The following is a 20,940-nucleotide window of genomic DNA, read 5'->3' as shown; positions in this document are numbered from 1 at the left end:
TGAAGTTGATAGAGCTAAAGTTGAAGCAATTGAGAAGATGCCCTATCCGAGGGATGTTAAAGGTATTCGTAGTGTTCTTGGTCATGCTGGGTTTTATAGGAGATTTATTAAAGATTTCTCCAAGATTTCAAAGCCTCTTACTAATCTTCTTCAAAAAGATGTACCATTTGTTTTTGATGACGATTGTAAGGAAGCTTTTGAAACTCTTAAGAAAGCCTTAACAACTGCTCCTATAGTTGAACCCCCTGATTGGAACTTACCATTTGAAATTATGTGTGATGCTAGTGATTTTGCTGTAGGTATTGTTCTTGGACAGCGAGTAGATAAAAAACTGAATGTTATTCATTATGCTAGTAAAACTCTTGATGCTGCTCAAAGAAATTATGCTACAACTGAAAAGGAATTATTAGCCGTAGTCTTTGCTTGTGATAAATTTAGATCTTATATTGTTGATTCAAAAGTTACTATTCATACTGATCATGCTGCAATTAGATACCTAATGACAAAGAAAGATGCTAAGCCGAGGCTTATTAGATGGGTACTTCTTTTGCAAGAATTTGATTTACATATTGTAGATAGGAAAGGTGCTGATAATCCTGTTGCTGATAATTTGTCTAGATTGGAAAATATTGCTTATGATCCTGTTCCTGTTAATGATAGTTTTCCAAATGAACAATTGGCTGTAATAAAGGTGAGCTCGCGAGACAGTCCTTGGTATGCTGATTATGCTAACTTTATTGTTTCCAAGTACTTGCCTCCAACCTTTTCAGCTCAGCAAAGGAGGAAATTCTTTTATGACTTGAGGCATTATTTCTGGGATGACCCACACTTATATAAAGAAGGAGTGGATGGTATTATGCGAAGATGTGTTCTGAGTATGAACAACAAGAAATATTGAGTAAATGTCATGGTAGTGCTTATGGAGGACATCACGCTGGAGAAAGAACCGCGCAAAAGGTTTTACAATCAGGTTTTTATTGGCCAACTCTCTTCAAAGATGCGAGAAAGTTTATTTTATCTTGTGATGAATGCCAAAGGGTTGGTAATATCTCCAGACGCAATGAAATGCCTATGAATTATACTCTTGTTATTGAACCGTTTGATTGTTGGGGATTTGACTTCATGGGACCTTTTCCGTCTTCGGAAGGTAACACTCATATACTTGTTGCTGTTGATTATGTTACTAAATGGGTGGAAGCTATACCTACGAAAAGTGCTGATGGTGAGACCTCTTTAAGAATGCTCTTAGATATTATTTTTCCTAGATTTGGAGTACCTAGATATATTATGACTGATGGAGGTTCTCATTTTATTCATGGAGGTTTTAGAAAAACTCTTGCTAAGTATGGTATTAATCATAGAATTGCTTACTTATCATCCTCAAACTAGTGGTCAAGTAGAATTATCAAATAGAGAGATTAAATCTATTTTGGGAAAGACCGTTAATAAAACTAGAAAGAATTGGGCTAGTAAATTGAAGGATGCACTTTGGGCTTATAGAACTGCTTATAAAAATCCCATGGGAATGTCACCTTATAAAATGGTTTATGGGAAAGCTTGTCATTTACCTCTAGAACTAGAGCACAAAGCTTATTGGGCTGTTAGAGAATTAAATAAAGATCCTAAACTTAGGTGATAAGAGGTTGTTGCAATTGAGTTCTCTAGATGAATGGAGAAGTGAAGCATATGAAAATGCTAAACTCTTTAAAGAGAAAGTTAAAAAATGGCATGATAGGAGGATTATCAAAAGAGAATTTAATATTGGGGATAAAGTCCTATTGTATCGGTCTCGTCTCAGATTCTTTGCATGGAAATTACTCTCGAAATGGGAAGGACCATATGTTGTCGAGGAGGTGTATCGTTCAGGAGCAATCAAAATTAGCTCTCTCCAAGGCAATGCTACGCAAGTGGTGAATGGACAAAGACTCAAGCATTATATCTCGGGTGATTCTTATAATGTTGATGTTGATATTATTCAAGTGGAAACAGGAGGCCTACATCAAAGGGCAAATTGACAGTCCGCGAACTCGACTTCGAATAGGTAACAAGATCTTGGTAATGAAAAGTACGCAATTTACTTTCCGAACTATATTTTTGCTGTTTTTGGAAAATATGAGAAATTACGAGTTCGAAACGGAGTGGAAAGGACGCACGAGGGGGTGCCACCATAGGGCGGCGCGGCTGACAGGCCGCGCCGGCCTATGGTTTGGCCGCCCGTCGCCCCTTTCCGACTCAGTTCGATCTGGTACTTTCCGTTCGTCGTGAAAAATTTTGCTATATAATCCCCGGACCCCTGGAGGTCCGTATATCGTGTTTTCGACGTGTTTTGTTTCGAGTTGTTTACGCCAGATTTGCTTCGGATCTAGAGCCATCATGTCTTCGTCGGAAACTCCGAAGGACAGCTCCAAAGCAAGGATGTTGGCAAGTTGTACATGGAGGAGCTGAGGATGCACCCCAAGGAGTTGCTGCTCGCTGAAGGAGAACTGCAAGTCAAGGATGTCCAGGGTCCTAAAGGAGAAGGAAGCCTGGAAGACAGGATGGAGAAGCTAGAACAAGAGGTTTTCAAGTACAAGAAGATGGCTGAGCGTGAGGTGGATATCTTCCACAGGATTGTGTCTGAACTCATTGCTGAACATGAGAAGGAAACTGCAAAGCTTTGGAGCGACATCCTCTCACTTCACGACACCACCAACAAGCTCCAAGCACAACTCTATGATTTTCAGAATCGAATCGTGAGTATGAAAACAGGTTTAAATACATAAGCCGTGCTGCTAGTTTCAGGATCCCCGAGACCAAGATGTCGTTTCTTGATGGAGAGCTTCTTCCTTGGAAGTTTGATGACGGGAGGAGTTCATCACCACCATCACCGCAGGAGTAATTCATCATCGGTATTGGCATCCCCTTGGTTTGTTCCAAGCTTGGGGGAGTGCCGCGGTATCACATTATCACTACCTTTTACTTTTATTGTCAAGTAGTATCATATCATGAGTAGGGAAGTTATCATATAAGATGGGTTGCGTTTGGAAGTATCTCTCCTTTAGTTGGTTATCTATGTATCCCTTGGTGTGAGTTATCGTTATGGAATATTAATGAGAAGTCTTATCATTTACATATTGCACATCTTATTTTAGTTTGCAATCTCTACTATATGATTCACCTTGTTGTTAGTATTGGTATCACTTTGGGAGCATTGAATAAATCTATTTGGTTTTGGCAAACTTAGCATTGGTCAATAGCAACAACACTTTGAGGTTTAAATAGAAAAGAGAAATACATGTAGATGTTTCATTGTCTTTCTTGTTAGCTCATAGCTTATTATTCTGAAGTTAAAATTGTTTGTACTTACAAGGAAGATGCATGATTGTTTCTATCACATGTATATTTGTTTGTTTCCCTCGACTCTTATGCTTGCTAATTAACCTTGCTAGCCAAAGACCTGTACTGAGAGGGAATACTTCTCGTGCATCCAAACCTTAACCCAAACCTATGCCATTTGTGTCCACCATACCTACCTACTACATGGTATTTTCTGCCATTCCAAGTAAATACTTCATGTGCTACCTTTAAACAATTCAAAACTTAGTATCTCTTATTTGTGTCAATGTTTCATAGCTCATGAGGAAGTATGTGGTGTTTTATCTTTCAATCTTGTTGGGCAACTTCCACCAATGGACTAGTGGCTTCACCCGCTTATCCAATAATTTTGCAAAAAGAGCTGGCAATGGGATTCCCAGTCCCAAATTGATTAAACTAAATAGACACTCCTCCATGGTATGTGATTGATGGACGGCACCCGAAGGATTCGGTTAGCCATGGCTTGTGTAAGCAAAGGTTGGGGGGGAGTGTCATCATCATAATAAAGCTAAAATAAAAAGGCACTCCTTCATGGTATGAGATTGTTGGCAGGCACCCGAGGATTCGGTTAGCCATGGTTTGTGAAAGAAAGGTTGGAAGGAGTGCCACACAAAATGAAAATAATATGGGAGCCGCTCTTAGGAGGTTGTCTGGCAAGGGGGTTAGAGTACCCGCTACCAGTCGTTGACAACAACAAACACCTCTCAAAATGTTACTTTTATTCTCTTTATATGATTGCAAAAATTGAAAAAGCTCTAGCACATGATTTAATCCCTGCTTCCCTCTGCGAAGGGCCTGTCTTTTACTTTATCTTGAGTCAAGAAACCTATTTCCCTCCATCTCAAGCAAGCATTTGAGTAGTTGTGATCAAACCATTATATTGTGATTTGCTACATCATGTCTTTTATTCTTCCTTGTTTAGTACAAGTTTTATCTGAATGAATATAGCTTTGCAAGTTATCAATGATCATGAGAAGACCATTATGATTGAGTATGCAAGTTGTGCCTTATAAACTTTAACATGAGAGCGCTGCTCAATGAGATAAATAAAACCTGTTAATTGTTCTCTGACCAAGAACGAAGTTTGCCATCACCAATTATGATTTCTTATGCACCTTTACTTGTGATTACCTTATACTTGTTTCAATATGAGTTATAAGAGATTGTTTACTATAATGTCCTGTGTGAATGAATATGATGCTTCTTGTCCGTATTTTATTCATCGACTCTTCACTCCATAAACATGTGGTCATGTCTATCGAGCTCAGTTTCGCTTGGGGACAAGCGAAGTCTAAGCTTGGGGGGAGTTGATACGTCCAATTTGCATCACTATTTTATATCATAATTTGCTGTTATTCATTGATATATTTCATATTGGGACACAATACTTATGTTATTTCATCTATTTTGCATGTTTCATCATTATTGGAGGATCGAACACCGGAGCCGTGGATTCTCGCTGGAAAAAGCACCGTCGAACGCAATATTTCGGAAGATCAACTCGGAAGGAAATTATACCAAAAATCCTATTTTTCAAGATGACGAAGGAAGCCGGAAGGAGGAGCCGGGAGGAGCCAGGGTGGGCCCACACCCTAGGGCGGCGCGGCCTGTGCCCCGGCCGCGCCGGCCTATGGTCCTGGGGCCCACGACCCTTTTCGCCTCCTTTTCTTCGCCAAACCCTTCGTCCCGAAGACCTAAGCCACAGAGGGTACCTCGCGAAGAGTTACAGCCGCCTCTGCGGGGCGGAGAACACCAGAGAGAAAAGAGCTCTCCGGCGGGCAGGAATCCGCCGGGGAAATTCCCTCCGGGAGGGGGAAATCGACGCCATCGACACCGTCATCGAGCTGGACATCATCGCCATCACCATCATCATCATCTCCACCATCATCACCGCCGTCATCACCGCTGGACACCGCCACCGCCGTAGCAATTTGGGTTTGATCTTGATTGTTTGATAGGGGAAACTCTCCCGGTATCGATTTCTACTTGTTGTTGATGCTATTGAGTGAAACCATTGAACCAAGTTTATGTTCAGATTGTTATTCATCATCATATCACCTCTGATCATGTTCCGTATGATGTCTTGTGAGTAGTTCGTTTAGTTCTTGAGGACATGGGGGAAGTCTAAATGTTAGTAGTGAACTATGGTTGAGTAATATTCAATGGTGTGATATTTAAGTTGTGGTGTTATTCTTCTAGTGGTGTCATGTGAACGTCGACTACATGACACTTCACCATTTATGGGCCTAGGGGAATGCATCTTGTACTCGTTTGCCAATTGCGGGGTTGCCGGAGTGACAGAAACCTAAACCCCCGTTGGTATATCGATGCAGGAGGGATCGCAGGATCTCAGAGTTTAAGGCTGTGGTTAGATTTAATTCTTAATTACTTTCTTGTAGTTGCGGATGCTTGCAAGGGGTATAATCACAAGTATGTATTAGTCCTAGGAAGGGCGGTACATTAGCATAGGTTCACCCACACAACACTTATCACAACAATGAAGATTATTTAGCCGTATGTAGCGAAAGCACTAGACTAAAATCCCGTGTGTCCTCGAGAACGTTTGGTCATTATAAGTAAACAAACCGGCTTGTCCTTTGTGCTAAAAAGGATTGGGCCACTCGCTGCAATTATTACTCTCGCACTTTACATACTCGTACTTTATTCAACTGTTACATCAAACCCCCCTGAATACTTGTCTGTGAGCATTTACAGTGAATCCTTCATCGAAACTGCTTGTCAACACCTTCTGCTCCTCGTTGGGATCGACATTCTTACTTATCGAAGATACTACGATACACCCCCTATACTTGTGGGTCATCATTGCTCACCAAGTACTTGGATGTTGGTATGTCGATGACGTAGGCGTTGTCGTTGATTCTCTTGAGGACCTTGAAGGGACCATCGCCTCGGGGCTTGAGCTTGGAGTTTCGTTCTTGAGGGAAACGGTCCTTGCGAAGATGTAACCACACTAGGTCTCCTTCCTTGAAGATCCGTGCCTTTTTCTTCATGTTGAGGCGTGTTGCTTGACGAAGAACTTGTTGCTCGATTGTTGCCCTTGTATCTTCATGTAGCTTCTTCATGTATTGTGCTCTCTTGTCGATGTCCATGTTCACTTGCTCATGTAGCGGTAGAGGAAGGAAGTCAATCGCCGTAGGAGGCTCAAAGCCATAGACAACCATGAACGGGCTTCTCATTGTAGTAGTGTGCTTGGCGCGGTTGTAGGCAAACTCCGCATGCGGGATGCAATCTTCCCATGACTTCAAATTCTTCTTGACAAGGACTCGTAGTAGGGTGGAGAGGCTTCGATTCACCACTTCGGTTTGGCCGTCCTTTTGCGGGTGCGAGGATGATGAGAATAAGAGCTTCACTCCAAACTTTGCCATGAGCGACTTCCAAAGATAACTCATAAACTTGACGTCTCGATCCGACACAATGCTTCTTGGTACACTGTGGAGTCTCACAATTTCCCTAAAAAACAAGGAAGCAATGTGTGAAGCATCATCCGTTCGGGAGCATGGTATGAAATGTGCCATTTTAGAGAATCGATCAACCACTACGAAAATGGAATCATGACCATATTTGGTTCTAGGCAATCCTAACACAAAATCCATACTAATGTCGGACCAAGGAGCATGAGGAATAGGCAATGGTGTATAAAGACCATAGGGGTTGGAAGTTGACTTAGCTTGTAAACATGTTGTACACCGTCGGCAAAGGCGCTCCACATCGCGCTTCATTCTTGGCCAATAATAGTGAGTGGAGAGCATGGCATATGTCTTGTCTCTTCCAAAGTATCCCATAAGACCACCACCATGCGATTCTTGTAAGAGCAAAAGGCGAAGCGAAGACATAGGAATACAAAGTTTGTTGCCCTTGAACAAGAATCCTTGGTGCAAATAGAAATCATCGATGCCCTTCTCACTAGAACACTTTGCAAAGATTGGGCCAAAGAAAGTATCGGAAGCATATAAATCTTTGATTTCATCAAGACCCAAAACACTAATATCCAAAAGAGTGAGTAAGAGGGTGAGTTTGCGGGAAAGAGCATCCGCCACAACATTGTCCTTGCCCTTCTTGTATTTGATTACATATGGAAAGACTCAATGAACTCAACCCACTTTGCATGTCTTTTGTTCAAATTGTGTTGACTTTTCAAATATTTCAAAGATTCATGGTCGGAGTGGATAATGAACTCTTTTGGCCAAAGATAGTGTTGCCAAACTTCAAGAACACGAACCAAAGCATAAAGTTCCTTGTCATATATAGGATAGTTGAGGCGTGCGCCATCCAACTTCTCGCTATAGTATGCCACGGGTTTTCCATCTTGCATAAGCACTCCACCAATACCGAGTCCACTTGCATCACACTCAATCTCAAAAGTTTTGGCAAAATTTGGAAGAACAAGAAGAGGAGCTTCGGTAAGGCGTTTCTTCAACTCATCAAAAGCATTTTGTTGGGCCTTGCCCCAAACAAACGGAACATTCTTCTTGGTAAGCTCATTCAAAGGGCAAGCAATGGTGCTAAAATCTTTCACAAAGCGGCGGTAAAACCCGGCAAGTCCATGGAAGCTTCGGACTTGACCAACATTTGTAGGAGTAGGCCAATTATGGATGGCCTCCACCTTGGAAGAATCAACTTCAATCCCATTAGCGGAAACCACAAAGCCAAGGAAAACCAATTTGTTTTGAGCAAAGGTGCACTTGGGGAGGTTAGCATAAAGCTTTTCATGACGCAAGATGCACAAGACCTCTCTCACATGTTGCACATGGTCCTCGAGGTTTTTGCTATAAATGAGAATATCATCGAAGTAGACAACCACGCTCTTGCCAATGAGAGGACGCAAGATGTGATTCATGAGGCGCATGAAAGTAGATGGAGCATTGGAAAGACCGAAAGGCATAACGAGCCATTCATAGAGACCGAGTTTGGTCTTGAATGCCGTTTTCCATTCATCACCAATGGCCATGCGGATTTGATGGTAACCACTACGCAAATCGACTTTAGAGAAAATCGTGGCACCACTAAGTTCATCAAGCATGTCATCTAAACGCGGAATGGGATGGCGGTAACGGACGGTAATGGCATTGATGGGGCGACAATCCATACACATCTGTTGCGTCTCATCCGGTTTAGGCACAAGAATCACGGGAACCGCACAAGGGCTTAGGCTTTCACGAACATACCCTTTTTCGAGGAGGTCTTGTATTTGACGTTGGATCTCCTTTGTGTCTTCGGGATTGGTGCGGTAGGCGGCGCGGTTTGGTAGAGGAGCGCCGGGTATGAGGTCGATGCGGTGCTCAATCCCTCGAAGCGGTGGTAGTCCATGAGGAAGCTCGTCGGGGAAGACATCTTGGAACTCCTTCAAAAGAGACAACAAAGACGAAGGAAGTGTTGTTAAGTTGTTAGTCTCCGAAGATGGCCCCTTGCAAATGAGCACGTAGTGTAATATGGTGGATGGGTTGTGGTGCAATTCTCTCATCTCACTCTTGGTAGCTATGAGGACACTCTTCATCTCACTCATATATGGCTTGTGGCGCTCACTTTCCTTTTGGTGGGTCACTCTCTCACCACTCATCTCACTAGTGATGGTAGCTTCCTTAGCCCTCGCTAAAGCCTTTGCATTGTCCGCAATTACTTGGCTAGGAGTCATAGGGCGTAGGATGAATGTCTTGTCGCCGACCTTGAAGCTATAGGCATTTGTGTAGCCATCATGGCTTGCTCTTTTGTCATATTGCCAAGGGCGACCAAGTAGCATGTGGCACACCGTCATGGGCACTACATCACAATCAACGGTGTCTTCATAGGCGCCAATCTTGAAGGATACGGAGACGGTGTGTTGTATCTTGACATTTCCATTGTCACTTAGCCATTGCACATGGTAAGGGTGGGGGTGTTTCCGGAGTGTGAGGTTGAGCTTGGAGCATAGTTCGGTGCTTGCAAGATTGTGGCAACTCCCTCCATCTATGATAACCTTTATTGACTTGCCATTGATTCCGGCTCTTGTTTGGAAGATGTTGCACCTTTGATCTTCATTGGGAAGTGCATGGGTTGTCAACACTTTGGTCACCACAAGGGACGGGCTTGCATCATGCACACATAGGACTTGCTCTTGGTCTTCCAAGTCATCATCCTCAAGATTGGTTGCGGCTTGTACCAATGCTTCATATTCTCCTTCACTCAAGTACTCCACATCTCCATCATCTCGAGTTATCATAACTCTTGTGTTCTTGCATTCAAAGGATTTATGTCCTTGAGCCCCGCACTTGAAGCAAGTGATGTTACTAGATCCCGTGGAAGCTTTGGAGGACATAGTTGGTTGATCCGGCTTGAAGCTTGTTGTCTTGAAGGCGCTCTTCGTTTGCTTAGGAGGATCCTTGGGAGCAATAGCACTTGTGTTCTTGATGCTTGAGGAGGTGGTTGTTGCATTTCTTGCGGTGAAGAAGGACTTTGTTTTTGCACTTGCTAAGTCTTCTCGCACTTGGCGCTCGGCTCTTGTTGCTTGATGAAGCAATTCAACCATGTTGGTGTAAGGCAAGAACTCCACTATCCTCTTGACGGGAATGTTCAATCCATTCAAGAATCTTTCCATTGTTTGCTCTTCTCGCTCATCCACATTGGCACTCATCATGGTCATGTGCATCTCCTTGTAGTATTCCTCAACGGATTTGAAGCTTTGCTTGAGTTGAGTAAACTTGTTGAAGAGGTCGCGTTTATGGTGGTTGGGCACAAAGCGCTTGTGCATGACTTCTTGCATCTCTTCCCATGTGTCAATGGGGTCTAGATCTTCCTTGTCACGCTTCTTGTTCACTTCTTCCCACCAAACATTTGCATATCCTTCAAACTCAAGTGATGCCATGGCCACTTTCTTTGCTTCGGAGAAGTTGTGGATGCGGAAAATCTTGTCAACCTTGAGAACCCAAGAGAGGTATGCATCGGGGTCTTCTTCTCCGTGGAATTTGGGCATGGTGAATTTGAGCTTCCCAAAGATTTCCTCTTCATTGCGGTCATTGCGTCTAGGATGTGGTCTTGCATCATCTTCATCCTCATTATGGTTGCGAGGTTGTTGAGGTGGATCCTCATTTCCATGGCGGCGGTTTGGAAGAGGAGGACGCCTTCCATGAGGTTGCCGGGGGTGTGGCATGACACTAGCTTCACTTGAGGCGTCTTCTTCATTTTGGTTCCTTGCTTCACCTTGGTGAGCATGAAGTGCTTGATGAGCTCGATAATTGAGAGGGTTGTGTCTTCTATTGTCCCTATTGTTCCTTCTTGCGCCATCATCTTGCGGAGCATCAATATTGATGATTTGGCGTTCTTGGTTCACTTCTTGGTCGACGTCATGAGGTGGGTTCCTTTGAGCATTGGCCACTTGAGATGGGCGCGGTTGCCCTTGTTGTTGACGTGCCTCTTGCTCATGGCGAAGACGTTCTTGCTCACGTGCATGAAGGAGAGCTTGATCATGACGAAGACGTTGTTGTTCCTCTTCGAATTGAGCTTGGCGATGTGCTTGTTGTAGTCTCTCTTGTTCAAGTTGAGAACGTGCTTGCTCCACATCTCGAGCTTGTTGTTGAAGTACTTGAGCATCCACATTATGGTGGTGTGGGTCTTCATTAGAAGCATGGTAAGACGAGGATGAAGCTCGGTGTCTTGAACTATGAGAGCGCGAAGACCTTGAGTGTTGGCTTCGGTTGTTGGCGATGTTGGCAATAGCTTGCTCAAGGCGTGCCATCCTTTCTTCTTGCCTTCTCATGCTCGCCATGTTTTGTTGACCTTGAGTAGCAAGTGTGGCCCTCATATCATGGGCTTGAGCATCAAGCTTGTCATGGATGTCTTGCACTTGGACATTGAGGTCCCGTCTTTGCACTTGAGCTCGTTCTTCATAGCGTGCAACGGTCTCATCAATCCTTGCCGTGAGGTCATGGATACTCTTGTTGACGGCTTGAGTAGCTATCCAATGTTGGTGCCGTGTCATCGGTAGTTGGTTCCCCTCTCCACTAGACATGGTTACAACTAAAACAAGAACTATGTTGTGGGGTTAGAGGAAAGCTCACAAGTAAGTCAAAGACTCACAACAAAATTGGAAAGGTGTATCAAGGTGAGGAACAACCGGTTACACACACAAAAACAAAACTCTATATGGTGTTAGGTACGGATGTGGAAAGCCAAATGGAAGAACTAAACGAAAAGTCTATTGTCAAAAGTGGGTAAGATCCAAAAGTCACAAGTCAAAGGCGGTGATCACAAAAGGCATACACAATGAGGAACACACGCGTGGGACAAAATGGGGTTAGCGCGACTTGGAAAATGAGCAAGAACAAAATGGTCCTAACGAAGACTACTAGCTCGGTGTCACGCTAACGCAAGAGAGACCGTGGCTTGGTTGCAAAATTGAGAAGCAACAAGATTTGCGCAAGACGCCTCTCTTCTCTTTTCTCTCTTTTGCTTAAAAGCTTTGGACTCTTTTTTTTTGTATAGGTGTCACTCACACACTTTTCTTTTTCTCTTTTTGTATTTTTTTCTTTTTCTCACTATGTAAGGATACTACTATCTATGTAAGTATGTCACACTTCTTTTGCTTATCTTTTCACACGAGCTTGCTTCGAAGCTTTGCTCAACACACGCACACCCTCACGGTCGGGACGCTTGCGCAATGCTTCGCAACACTAGAAAGCCACTCTCGATAGGAAAGATACGCAAAAGAGGCTAGGGCTACAAGTTAGGAGCAAGTTATACCACTTGATGATGGTGGCCGACGATCTTGAACTTGCTATGGTGGTGAAGGTGTCAAATGAACCGCTTGAATCCTCGGGTGCCGCTGCCGTTGTCGATGTTGCGGAAGCTTGTTGTAGCTGAAATGGCACTCAAAACAGAAGAACAAACACAAATGGGAAGTGCCAAAACTAAAACTAAGAAAGTGTGAAAAATTTCGGGGCCACGGCAAGCGTGCCGGCGTTTGGGTGGCGGCAAGAGCCTGACCGGCAGTGCCGGCGTCTTGGGGGCGGCAGTGCCGGCCTCAGCTGCTGTTCGTCGATTTGGCGGAAAACTGACCCGAAAATCTTCGATTTTGTGGGAAAATTGGCACAAACTGGTGGGAAAAGTTGGGGGAATAGTAGATCAACACCAAAGACAAGTTTCTATTGGAACAAAACCACAAATAACTCAACAAATCGAGAGATCGATCCAAGGCCAATTTGGGGCTATTTTTTTTTGGGAAATTTTTTTTGGGCGAAATTGGTGGAATTGGGGGATGTGGGGGTCAAATCCGTGGCAACCAAAGAGCTGCTGATACCATATGATGTGGACTAAGTCCTTGGATGTGCCCGATCTTCACGGATTTGGATGGGATTCGTGGGGGAGGTGGATGAACACGAAGAACACGGGTGGGTTTCGGGGTGGATCGAAGATACACACGCAACACACACACACAACCGGTTGTTCTTCGTTGGCCCGATACACCAACCAAATGGAATTGCAAGAAAAAGACCCACAAGGAGTAGAATCCCTCACAAAAGATTGGCAATAGCAATGGATAGAGTTCCAAAGAGGAAAAGAGTGCAAATAGATAGAATTGCAAAAGCAAAAGATCCACAAACACCAGAATTCCTAGAATGGAAGAGATCCATCACCTAGAAGAGTAGATAGCTTCATAGATTGGTAGATCTAGAAGGGTTTCCCACATGGGTAAGAGCAAAGCTCAAGTTTCTTCTTAGTTCATCTCTAACCCTAATTCGTGGCTGGGGGTGCCCTATATATAGAGCCCAGATCTGAGGAGGGGTAACTTAGTCATTTATGAAAAGTACACAGCCACAGGATTTAAATGGGTGGTCCAGATGTAATGGGCGTCGGGGAGGCCGGCAGTGCTTGAGAGGCGGCTGCTGTTTGCTTGATGGCGGCAGTCTGGGTGCTTCAGCCGGCAGCGGTTGATCCGGCCGGCAGTGCCGGGGTGCTCTGGGCGGCAGTGCCGGCCTGATGGTGGCGGCAGTGCCGGCCCTGGGCGACCTTCTCCATTTGAGGGCGATCCTTCTTCTTCTTCTTCAGTTTCTTGGGGCGTTAGCGGCGTTCCTTCTTCTCCTTCAGTTCCTTGGTGAGCTTGGTACCTGAGGACACATAGAGCACTTGTATGAAGTAGCAAGCCATCCAATGGGGTATCGAGATCAAGGGTAGTGAGGATTGAGTTCACCTTATCATGTAGCGCTTTGACTCGAGCCCGTGTCATCGGTCCACTTGGGGGACTTGTTGGTCTTGGTGTAGCGTCGTCGGTGAGCGGGGCTACATCATCAATATTCATCGGATCCCAGCAAAAACAACATGCAACATTACATAAAGATGATCTTGATCATGATCATGATAGACAACTTACAAGATCTAAACACGAAGCATAAAGAGGATAAGATAACCATCTAGCTACTGCTATGGACCCGTAGTCCAGAGATGAATTACGACATGGTGATGAAGAGGCCTCCGGTGATGATCTCCCTCTCCGGAATGGTGCCGGGAAGAGCTTCAGAACCCTCCCGAACTAGGGTCGACGATGGCGGCGGCTACAGAACTTTTCGTGGATGGAGGCTCGGGTATTTAGGTTTTCCCGAGGATGTCAATTTATAAGCAAAATGGCAATGTCGGTGGGCATCTGAGGGGCCCACACCATACCTAGACGCGGTTAGGGGGTGGGCTGCGACTAGGGGCGGTGTCGCCACCTCCTGGCTCTTCTCCGTCTCCCCTTTGGACTCCGTCTTCGCGACAGTAAAAAGGAACTTCGGCTTTTGTTTCATCCAATTCCGAGAATATTTCCAAAACAACTTTCCTAAAATAGAAAAACAACAGAAAACAGGAACTGGCATAGTGGCATCTTGTTAATATGTTAGTTCCAGAAAATGCATAAAAATATCACGATGTGTAAACAAAACATATAGAAATTGGTGTAAAACAAGCATGGAGCATCAACAATTGTAGATACGTTTGCAACGTATCACGCAGCGGATCCCTAGCCCACCCTCATCTTTTGAGCGGCACACCTGCGCCCAGGCGATGAGGCATTTGGCCCGATAAGCGCGACCTTCAAAGTTCCAGAGGAACGCGCGGCAGAGGGGGTCGATGGCCCGGAGCAGTGCCGACGGGAGCTCCAGTGCGCCCATGGCATAAGCAGGAAGGGCATCTAGAATCGTGTTCGTTGATATCTCGCATCATAACTTAAGTAAAAGATGGTTGATTTGATGTAGAGGTCGGGGTTCAACCTCCTTTTTTAAAAAAAATTTCCAAAAAAATATATGTTACAAAGATATATTTTATGTTTGACCTAAACATATTTGTTACCGTAGAGGTTCATTTTTTTATTTTTAATTAGTCAAATTTACTAGATTTCTACGACTTGTTTTCAAAACGGATGTAACCACTAGTTTACGCTAATTATTATTAGGGATTTGCTCAGTCAAGCCCTACACAATTTAATTTGCATCGTTATTCGTGCGAGTTATGAGTTGCAATATAAGTTGCAACTTGGATTTGATGATATAATTTGACTAAATACGAAATTAGTTCTTATTCGACCAAGAAATAATCACACTCTTATTATTATACATGGCAACTTAATGTTGGGTGGTTAGAATGGTGGTTGTATCCCAAACCCACTAGAATTCAAACCCAGGTTTAACATCTGTGTGTCTTATAAAGACGGAATATTCATTCAGTGGGAGACGACGTTCCGTCGACAGCGAGACGCCTGTGATGACTTCATCAATTTCAAGATCTAAACCGTCGGCTCAGTCTTTCGAAGGTGCTCAAAGGGATAGGGTGTGCGTGCACTGGCGGACCTTAGTGGGGGCGAAATGGGCCATCGCCCCCCCAGCCCATGAAGAAACAGACTATTTTTTACATGTATTTGGCCTTTTTGTTCACTAAAATCAGTTTGGGCCTCTATTTTTCGCCCCCCCAGCCCATTTGCCCCTCCAGGAATTTGGCCCAAGGTCCGCCACTGTGTGCGTGTATACGTTCTTAGGGATGAGTGTATACGCGTGTATGTAAGCGTCTGCGTTTTTACTGTGTTTCTCAAAAAAAAAAAAAGAATTTCTTAGACTCAGAGGGAAACAAAAATCTTAGAATGTACTGTGGTTAAAGAAAAGAAAACAGTCCTACTGAAAAATCCACGGACGAACCCGATCTCCTTTTTGGCTGGTTGCCTTGCCTTTCTTCCGTCTTCCTCCCGAGTCCTGCCTGACTGCTACCAACCCAACTCAACGCGGCTCTAAATCTCGCCTATAGTCTACTACCGCCTGCCGTCCGGCTGCAGCTAGCGTCATCGCTGACGCCCCGATTCCCCCACCCCATCCCAGGCACCCCCGCCTCTCGCGAGCGTCGCCGCCGTCGCAGTTTCCCGTTGTTCCTCATCGCGGAATCGCGTTCCCGCTGCCTCCACCTCGTCCTTGGGGTTTGAGGTATGAACTTGTTTTCATCAGTAACTTTTATATTCCACTATAGCCTCCACAATTTTCTGGGTTTGCCGGTATAAACCATGTAGATCCGCCCCTCACCTAGGGTTAACTGATACCGTGCTGAATGAATGATGTATAATTGTTTGCTCCCTCCTTTATCCAGTCCCTTTTAAGCACCTCTTACCTAGTTTGCCGCGATTGTTGCACTCATTTGGGAATGTTAGCTTCTTATGGGTTCCCACAAGTATTAAAGGCTGTTGAAACACCTCTTTTCTTGGTAGCCTAGCTCCCAAAATCCTAGCTGGTGCTGAAAACATGTCTTTTCCAGAGGGTACTGTCACCTCCCACGAGTAGCAGATGGCCAGGATAAAGCCCAAGCAGCTGCTAATTCAGAGCAAGACAAAGAAGAGTCCCAGTCGAATCAGTTACTCCAGTATCATCACTTGGAACCTCATCGTTGTCTTGGTTGTGCTATCACTCTATGCGACCTACAGGCATTGGCATCACAGGTTGGTGTCCTTTTTTCCTACGATATTTTTTTTTTAATTTGTAGTGCTGGACTGCTGATAGTCGTAGTTGTCCCAAAGCACACTTAACCTAGCTAGTAGTGCAATACAAAGACTCAAATAAGTGGGTGGCCATGTTTTTTTTTTGCATTGGTTGTTCACAAATGTCACCCATTTCTCTCTATTGATGAGCTCCTATGCTCTATCGCAGGCCGGCCTTCGAGCCTGAAATGGATCTTCATCGGGCTGAGGTACACTAGGCAATCTAGCGCATGATACACATGTTTTTTTTTTGTCTTCTAAGTCTCCAGTACTTTTCTATTTTATTTTATAAAGTGACACTAATCGTGAGCATGCTGTCTCTATTTTTTTCTCAATCACTTCCTAACTTTTAATTCCCTTCCTTATGATAATCATAATTGTTTCTATTGATTTTTGCTTGTTCAATAGTTCTTCTCCTAGGGCCTAGTAGCTGAATGCGTATGCAATATTGCAGATGCAAAAATAAATCACATGGCATGTTCTAAAACCTGTGAAACAACTAATATCGAGTCTTAAAAAACAAATGTACATTTTTTCTTTTCTCTGTATGCTTAAGTACCAATACGTAAGCACCTGGTCAAAAAAATAATATTATTATGATTAGCGTGCCCTTAGTTTTCCTTACAAGAAGCATTTGAAAGTGGTAGCTTCATCTTTCGGTTTAAAATTTAACTTGCTTTGATTATCATTATGGTTTGTAGTTCAACAATGGAACGGAATTGTATATCTCAAGGAGTTAAATCTTACGAGTAAAAAAGAATCATACATTTGGTAGTTTGACATGTTGAATTGGGTATTGAACTTCCTTCCATCTGTTTTTTCCTAACTTGCAGTAGGAACCATGATATATCTTCTTTGTAAAGAACAGTCTGGGGCGACCTTTTGTTTCTTATCCTAAATTTGGTATCATCAAATAATTGATTATTTTAAAAAAGGCAACAATTTCTGTAAATAATTTATTTCCTTATATCTCCTCTTCCTATGTGAATGCTCTTACTCATTTATATCCTGAAGGGTTATTTGCCATCAAACTTATTGCTTGTTTTGTCTTGTGCATTTTCATCGTGACTTCAAGAATGTAGAGAGATCTGAAGATTCAACAAAATTAAGTACACCTAACTATGCAGTAAGTTTTTCCTATATTTTCTGAGCATAGTTTCCAATCAATTTGGTTATATGTACGGGCGTATATTATGTGTACATATTGGATTGATGTAGAATATATGTTTATATCTTGCTGTGATTATGCTGCTACTGACAGCTAACCCATGTTATTATTTCCAAGGAAAATTGAAGCATGATACAACTTAAAGTACATCCCGTCGAGATGCTTTGAAAATTCCACAACCAACTATTTGTTTGCATAGGAATAGGATCACACTGAAAAAACTAACGGCATGGAAAACCATTTTGTTCTTAGCAATCCAAGAGCTAGGCTTTATGTGTGAACCATGAATAAGATAACAAAACTGGTCACAGCCCGAGTGAAGTTTTGGTTGAATGGTTCCTTTCTAATATTCTTGTTTTTAGAGAGTTTTTTAGTGTTCAATTATTCATCGCTGCCTAAAATGTGCACATCATGTCAAGAAAGCATTATTTTACCGCAATCGACTATAGTTATCGTAGTTACGTTTCACGAAGACCTCAAATGTATCAGCAAATGTGGTTAATAGTTGAGCACTGAGATATCTTGCACGCAGTGCTTCTAAGTAGTTCTGAGCTACGCTAATCACACAACTGATTATGTTTTACCCCGACATCTTGTGTTGTGTAGATGAATAATTTGCCATGATGATTCACTAATTATTAGCAATAGAATCAGCTCAAGGAGAATGTATTTTATCACATGCAAGTGGAAGTTAACAGCATACAAGCTGGTCGCATACTTGTTGAATTAATAATATTCTGCACCTGGTGAAGTGGTTTTATTAAATATGTTGTCGCCCTAGGTATTGCTGTAAAGCATCAGTGAAGTACAAACAATATAATGCTTCTACTTGATTTGTTGGCAGGTAATGGACACTGCGAAAGGCTCAATCACTATAGAAATATACAAAGATGCTTCTGCTGGTGTTGTGGACAGATTTGTCAAATTATGGTGAGCATTGGAATTATACTTACTGAATCTGTGATTTACGTAGTATTACATGCAGTAGTGAGGACACTTAGTGTATACTTTATTCATTCAACAAAAGAGGATGCACTTTGATGGTTCTTCCTTACCCTGTTCCTTTTCTTTGCAAATATGCTTCTTAGTCACATACCACGTTCCTTGTGCATGTATTACTAGTAAGTCATTTATTATTAGTCCCATGCCCTGTTCCTTGTATTACATGCAGTTGTGAGAACACAAGGAATTCAACATAACTTTTAGTATTAGTCCCATACCCTGTCCCTTGTATTACATGCAGTAGTGAGAACACAAGGATTTCAACATAACTTTTAGTATTAGACTATTAGTCCCATACCCTGTCCCTTGTATTACATGCAGTAGTAAGAACACAAGGATTTCAACATAACTCTTTAGTATTAGTCCCATACCCTGTTCCTTTTGTTTCCAAAGCTGCTTATTAGTCTATGACCCCCCTCCCTTATGGTGTGGCTGCTTCCATGGTGCTGCCAGTATATTATTCCAGAGCAACTATTTATGAAACAGAACTTTATAACACCGCTAGAGAGCTATAGTACTGCTAAGACTTCTTCAAGACGAACCGCCCTGTATTTGCTTATTTTATATCTCATATGTTATCTATGGTGCAGCAAGAGTGATTATTTTAAAGGAATGCCATTTCGTCATGTCATAAAGAACTTTGTAATCCAAGGAGGTGATTTTGATTTCAATGGAGCTTCCCAAGATTGGATACTAAAAGCCAAAGCCAGTGGAGAAAATGCTCTCAGGTTTTACTCCTAAACATTACAGTTACTAAATTCCCTTGCATCCTTAGATAACGCAGACATGATTTTGTTCTTCAAACCTTACCTGGGTTTATATAATTGTGCAGTCCAAAACATGAAGCATTTATGATTGGGACTACAAAGAGTCCTAACAATAAAGGATTTGATATATTTATCACGACTGCTCCAATTCCCGACTTAAATGACAAGATTGTTGTGTTTGGGAGAGTTATTAAGGGAGAAGATATTGTTCAGGTATTTTATCCGAATTCTGTCTCAACCTAAGTATTCAAATACAACCTTTTATTTGATTCATCTTTTATATTGAGATTCCAGTTTTTACCATATATACAAAACATTGGAGCAATATATTCACTATGGACAGTTGTGTTTACCTGAGTAGTAGGTGTCCGTTTATGTCAATAGGTGAGAACCAAGTAATATACGAGTTTAATTGTGTGCATTGATGAACATGATATAAGCAAATGTTATTCATCTGGAGTACATGTGTTTACCTTTTCTCTAGTATCTGGCGTAGCCATTCCTTAAATCTTGAAATCACTGGGTAGCTTAATGTTAGGATACATGGTGTGCTACCCAAGCAACCCAGGTTTGAATGCCATCTCAGAGATAAACGTAACCTCATTTGTTCTGCTAGTATTTGTGGGCCTCATCTTCAGTTTTAAATTTGTGTGGTGTTGACAATACTTACTGTCCATCTAAAGAGATCAACATCACCACTTTATTTGTTCTGCTTTTCTTGTTGACACAAACAGGAGATTGAGGAAATTGATACCGACGACCATTACCAGCCCAAAACCCCTATAGGTATCATTAACATCACGCTCAGGCAGGAGCTTTGAGCTGGCTCCATCCCTGACCTTGTACCAGTCGTCACCTGTCTGTGCTCTTAATCTCATGTTGCTGTTGTATTGATACGTGTGGACGCGATGCCTTCCTCCATATACCCATTGGAAAGACTGCAACTTGCAAAGTAGGCACACTTTGGAAACTCGCCTGGCAATTTGTTCCAGTTCATGCAGCAGTTGTGTATAAATTTATCTCTTGTGTTATTTGGCTGTGGTTTCGGTGTTTGGCTGTTCCAATGTAAATTTCAACCTCTTTTTGGAAACATGAATATGGCAGCGAGCTTGTCAAACCGATGGTGAGCTTATTCAACCCTGAAACTTTTCGAATGTGCAGCTTGTTTCTACACTTACTAGTGATTTTTCCGTAATAGTGGAAACGCAGCAGGTTGTGTCAGTATGTTGAGGTGATACTACTATACCTTCAGTTTCTCCAAGGCGTTCTGGATGGGGCTGTTATATTTGTTTGTTGCAGTCCTTGTGCTCTACTTTATGTTTTGTTTGTTGCACTTCATTTTCAGAAAACTAGTAATGATAATGCAACAAGCACTGGCACACCAAACCATGGCATGGGCCCATGGGATTGCGACCTGTGTGGCTGCACATGACCCATAATTTGTTAAGGGCCCAGGCCTGTGGCTGCTTGAAAGTGAAAAGGCCTGGCCTTATCTGTAGTCGATTGGATTGATCGGAGCCAGTAGCAGAGGCAACTGTTGATCCATGAGTTCAATTGATTAGGGTCGGCCTTTGGTAGGTCGCAAACACTTTGACTCGCATTTGGGAGATGAAAATGGTCCATTTGTTATTCGGTTGCCCTCCACATTGTGGCTAAGAGCATCTCTAATCTCT

At 42.9% G+C, this 20,940-nt stretch overlaps 1 protein-coding gene across 1 annotated transcript; it reads left to right on the top strand.

Moving 5' to 3' along the window:
• The first annotated feature begins 15,511 nt into the window (after positions 1-15,511).
• LOC127333654 (peptidyl-prolyl cis-trans isomerase CYP21-4) lies at positions 15,512-20,421 on the top strand. Its single transcript, XM_051360045.2, has 8 exons — positions 15,512-15,785; positions 16,111-16,291; positions 16,500-16,539; positions 17,406-17,456; positions 18,343-18,428; positions 19,091-19,228; positions 19,333-19,480; positions 20,002-20,421. The coding sequence occupies exons 2-8, from the start codon at positions 16,140-16,142 to the stop codon at positions 20,086-20,088; spliced, it is 702 nt and encodes a 233-aa protein (XP_051216005.1). The 5' UTR covers positions 15,512-15,785; positions 16,111-16,139; the 3' UTR covers positions 20,089-20,421.
• Positions 20,422-20,940: the final 519 nt, after the last annotated feature.

Source organism: Lolium perenne, chromosome 2 (assembly GCF_019359855.2).
Source record: "Lolium perenne isolate Kyuss_39 chromosome 2, Kyuss_2.0, whole genome shotgun sequence".
NCBI lineage: Eukaryota > Viridiplantae > Streptophyta > Magnoliopsida > Poales > Poaceae > Lolium > Lolium perenne.
Note: the sequence above shows the minus strand (reverse complement) of the source record. Positions and strands in the feature narration are given on the sequence as shown.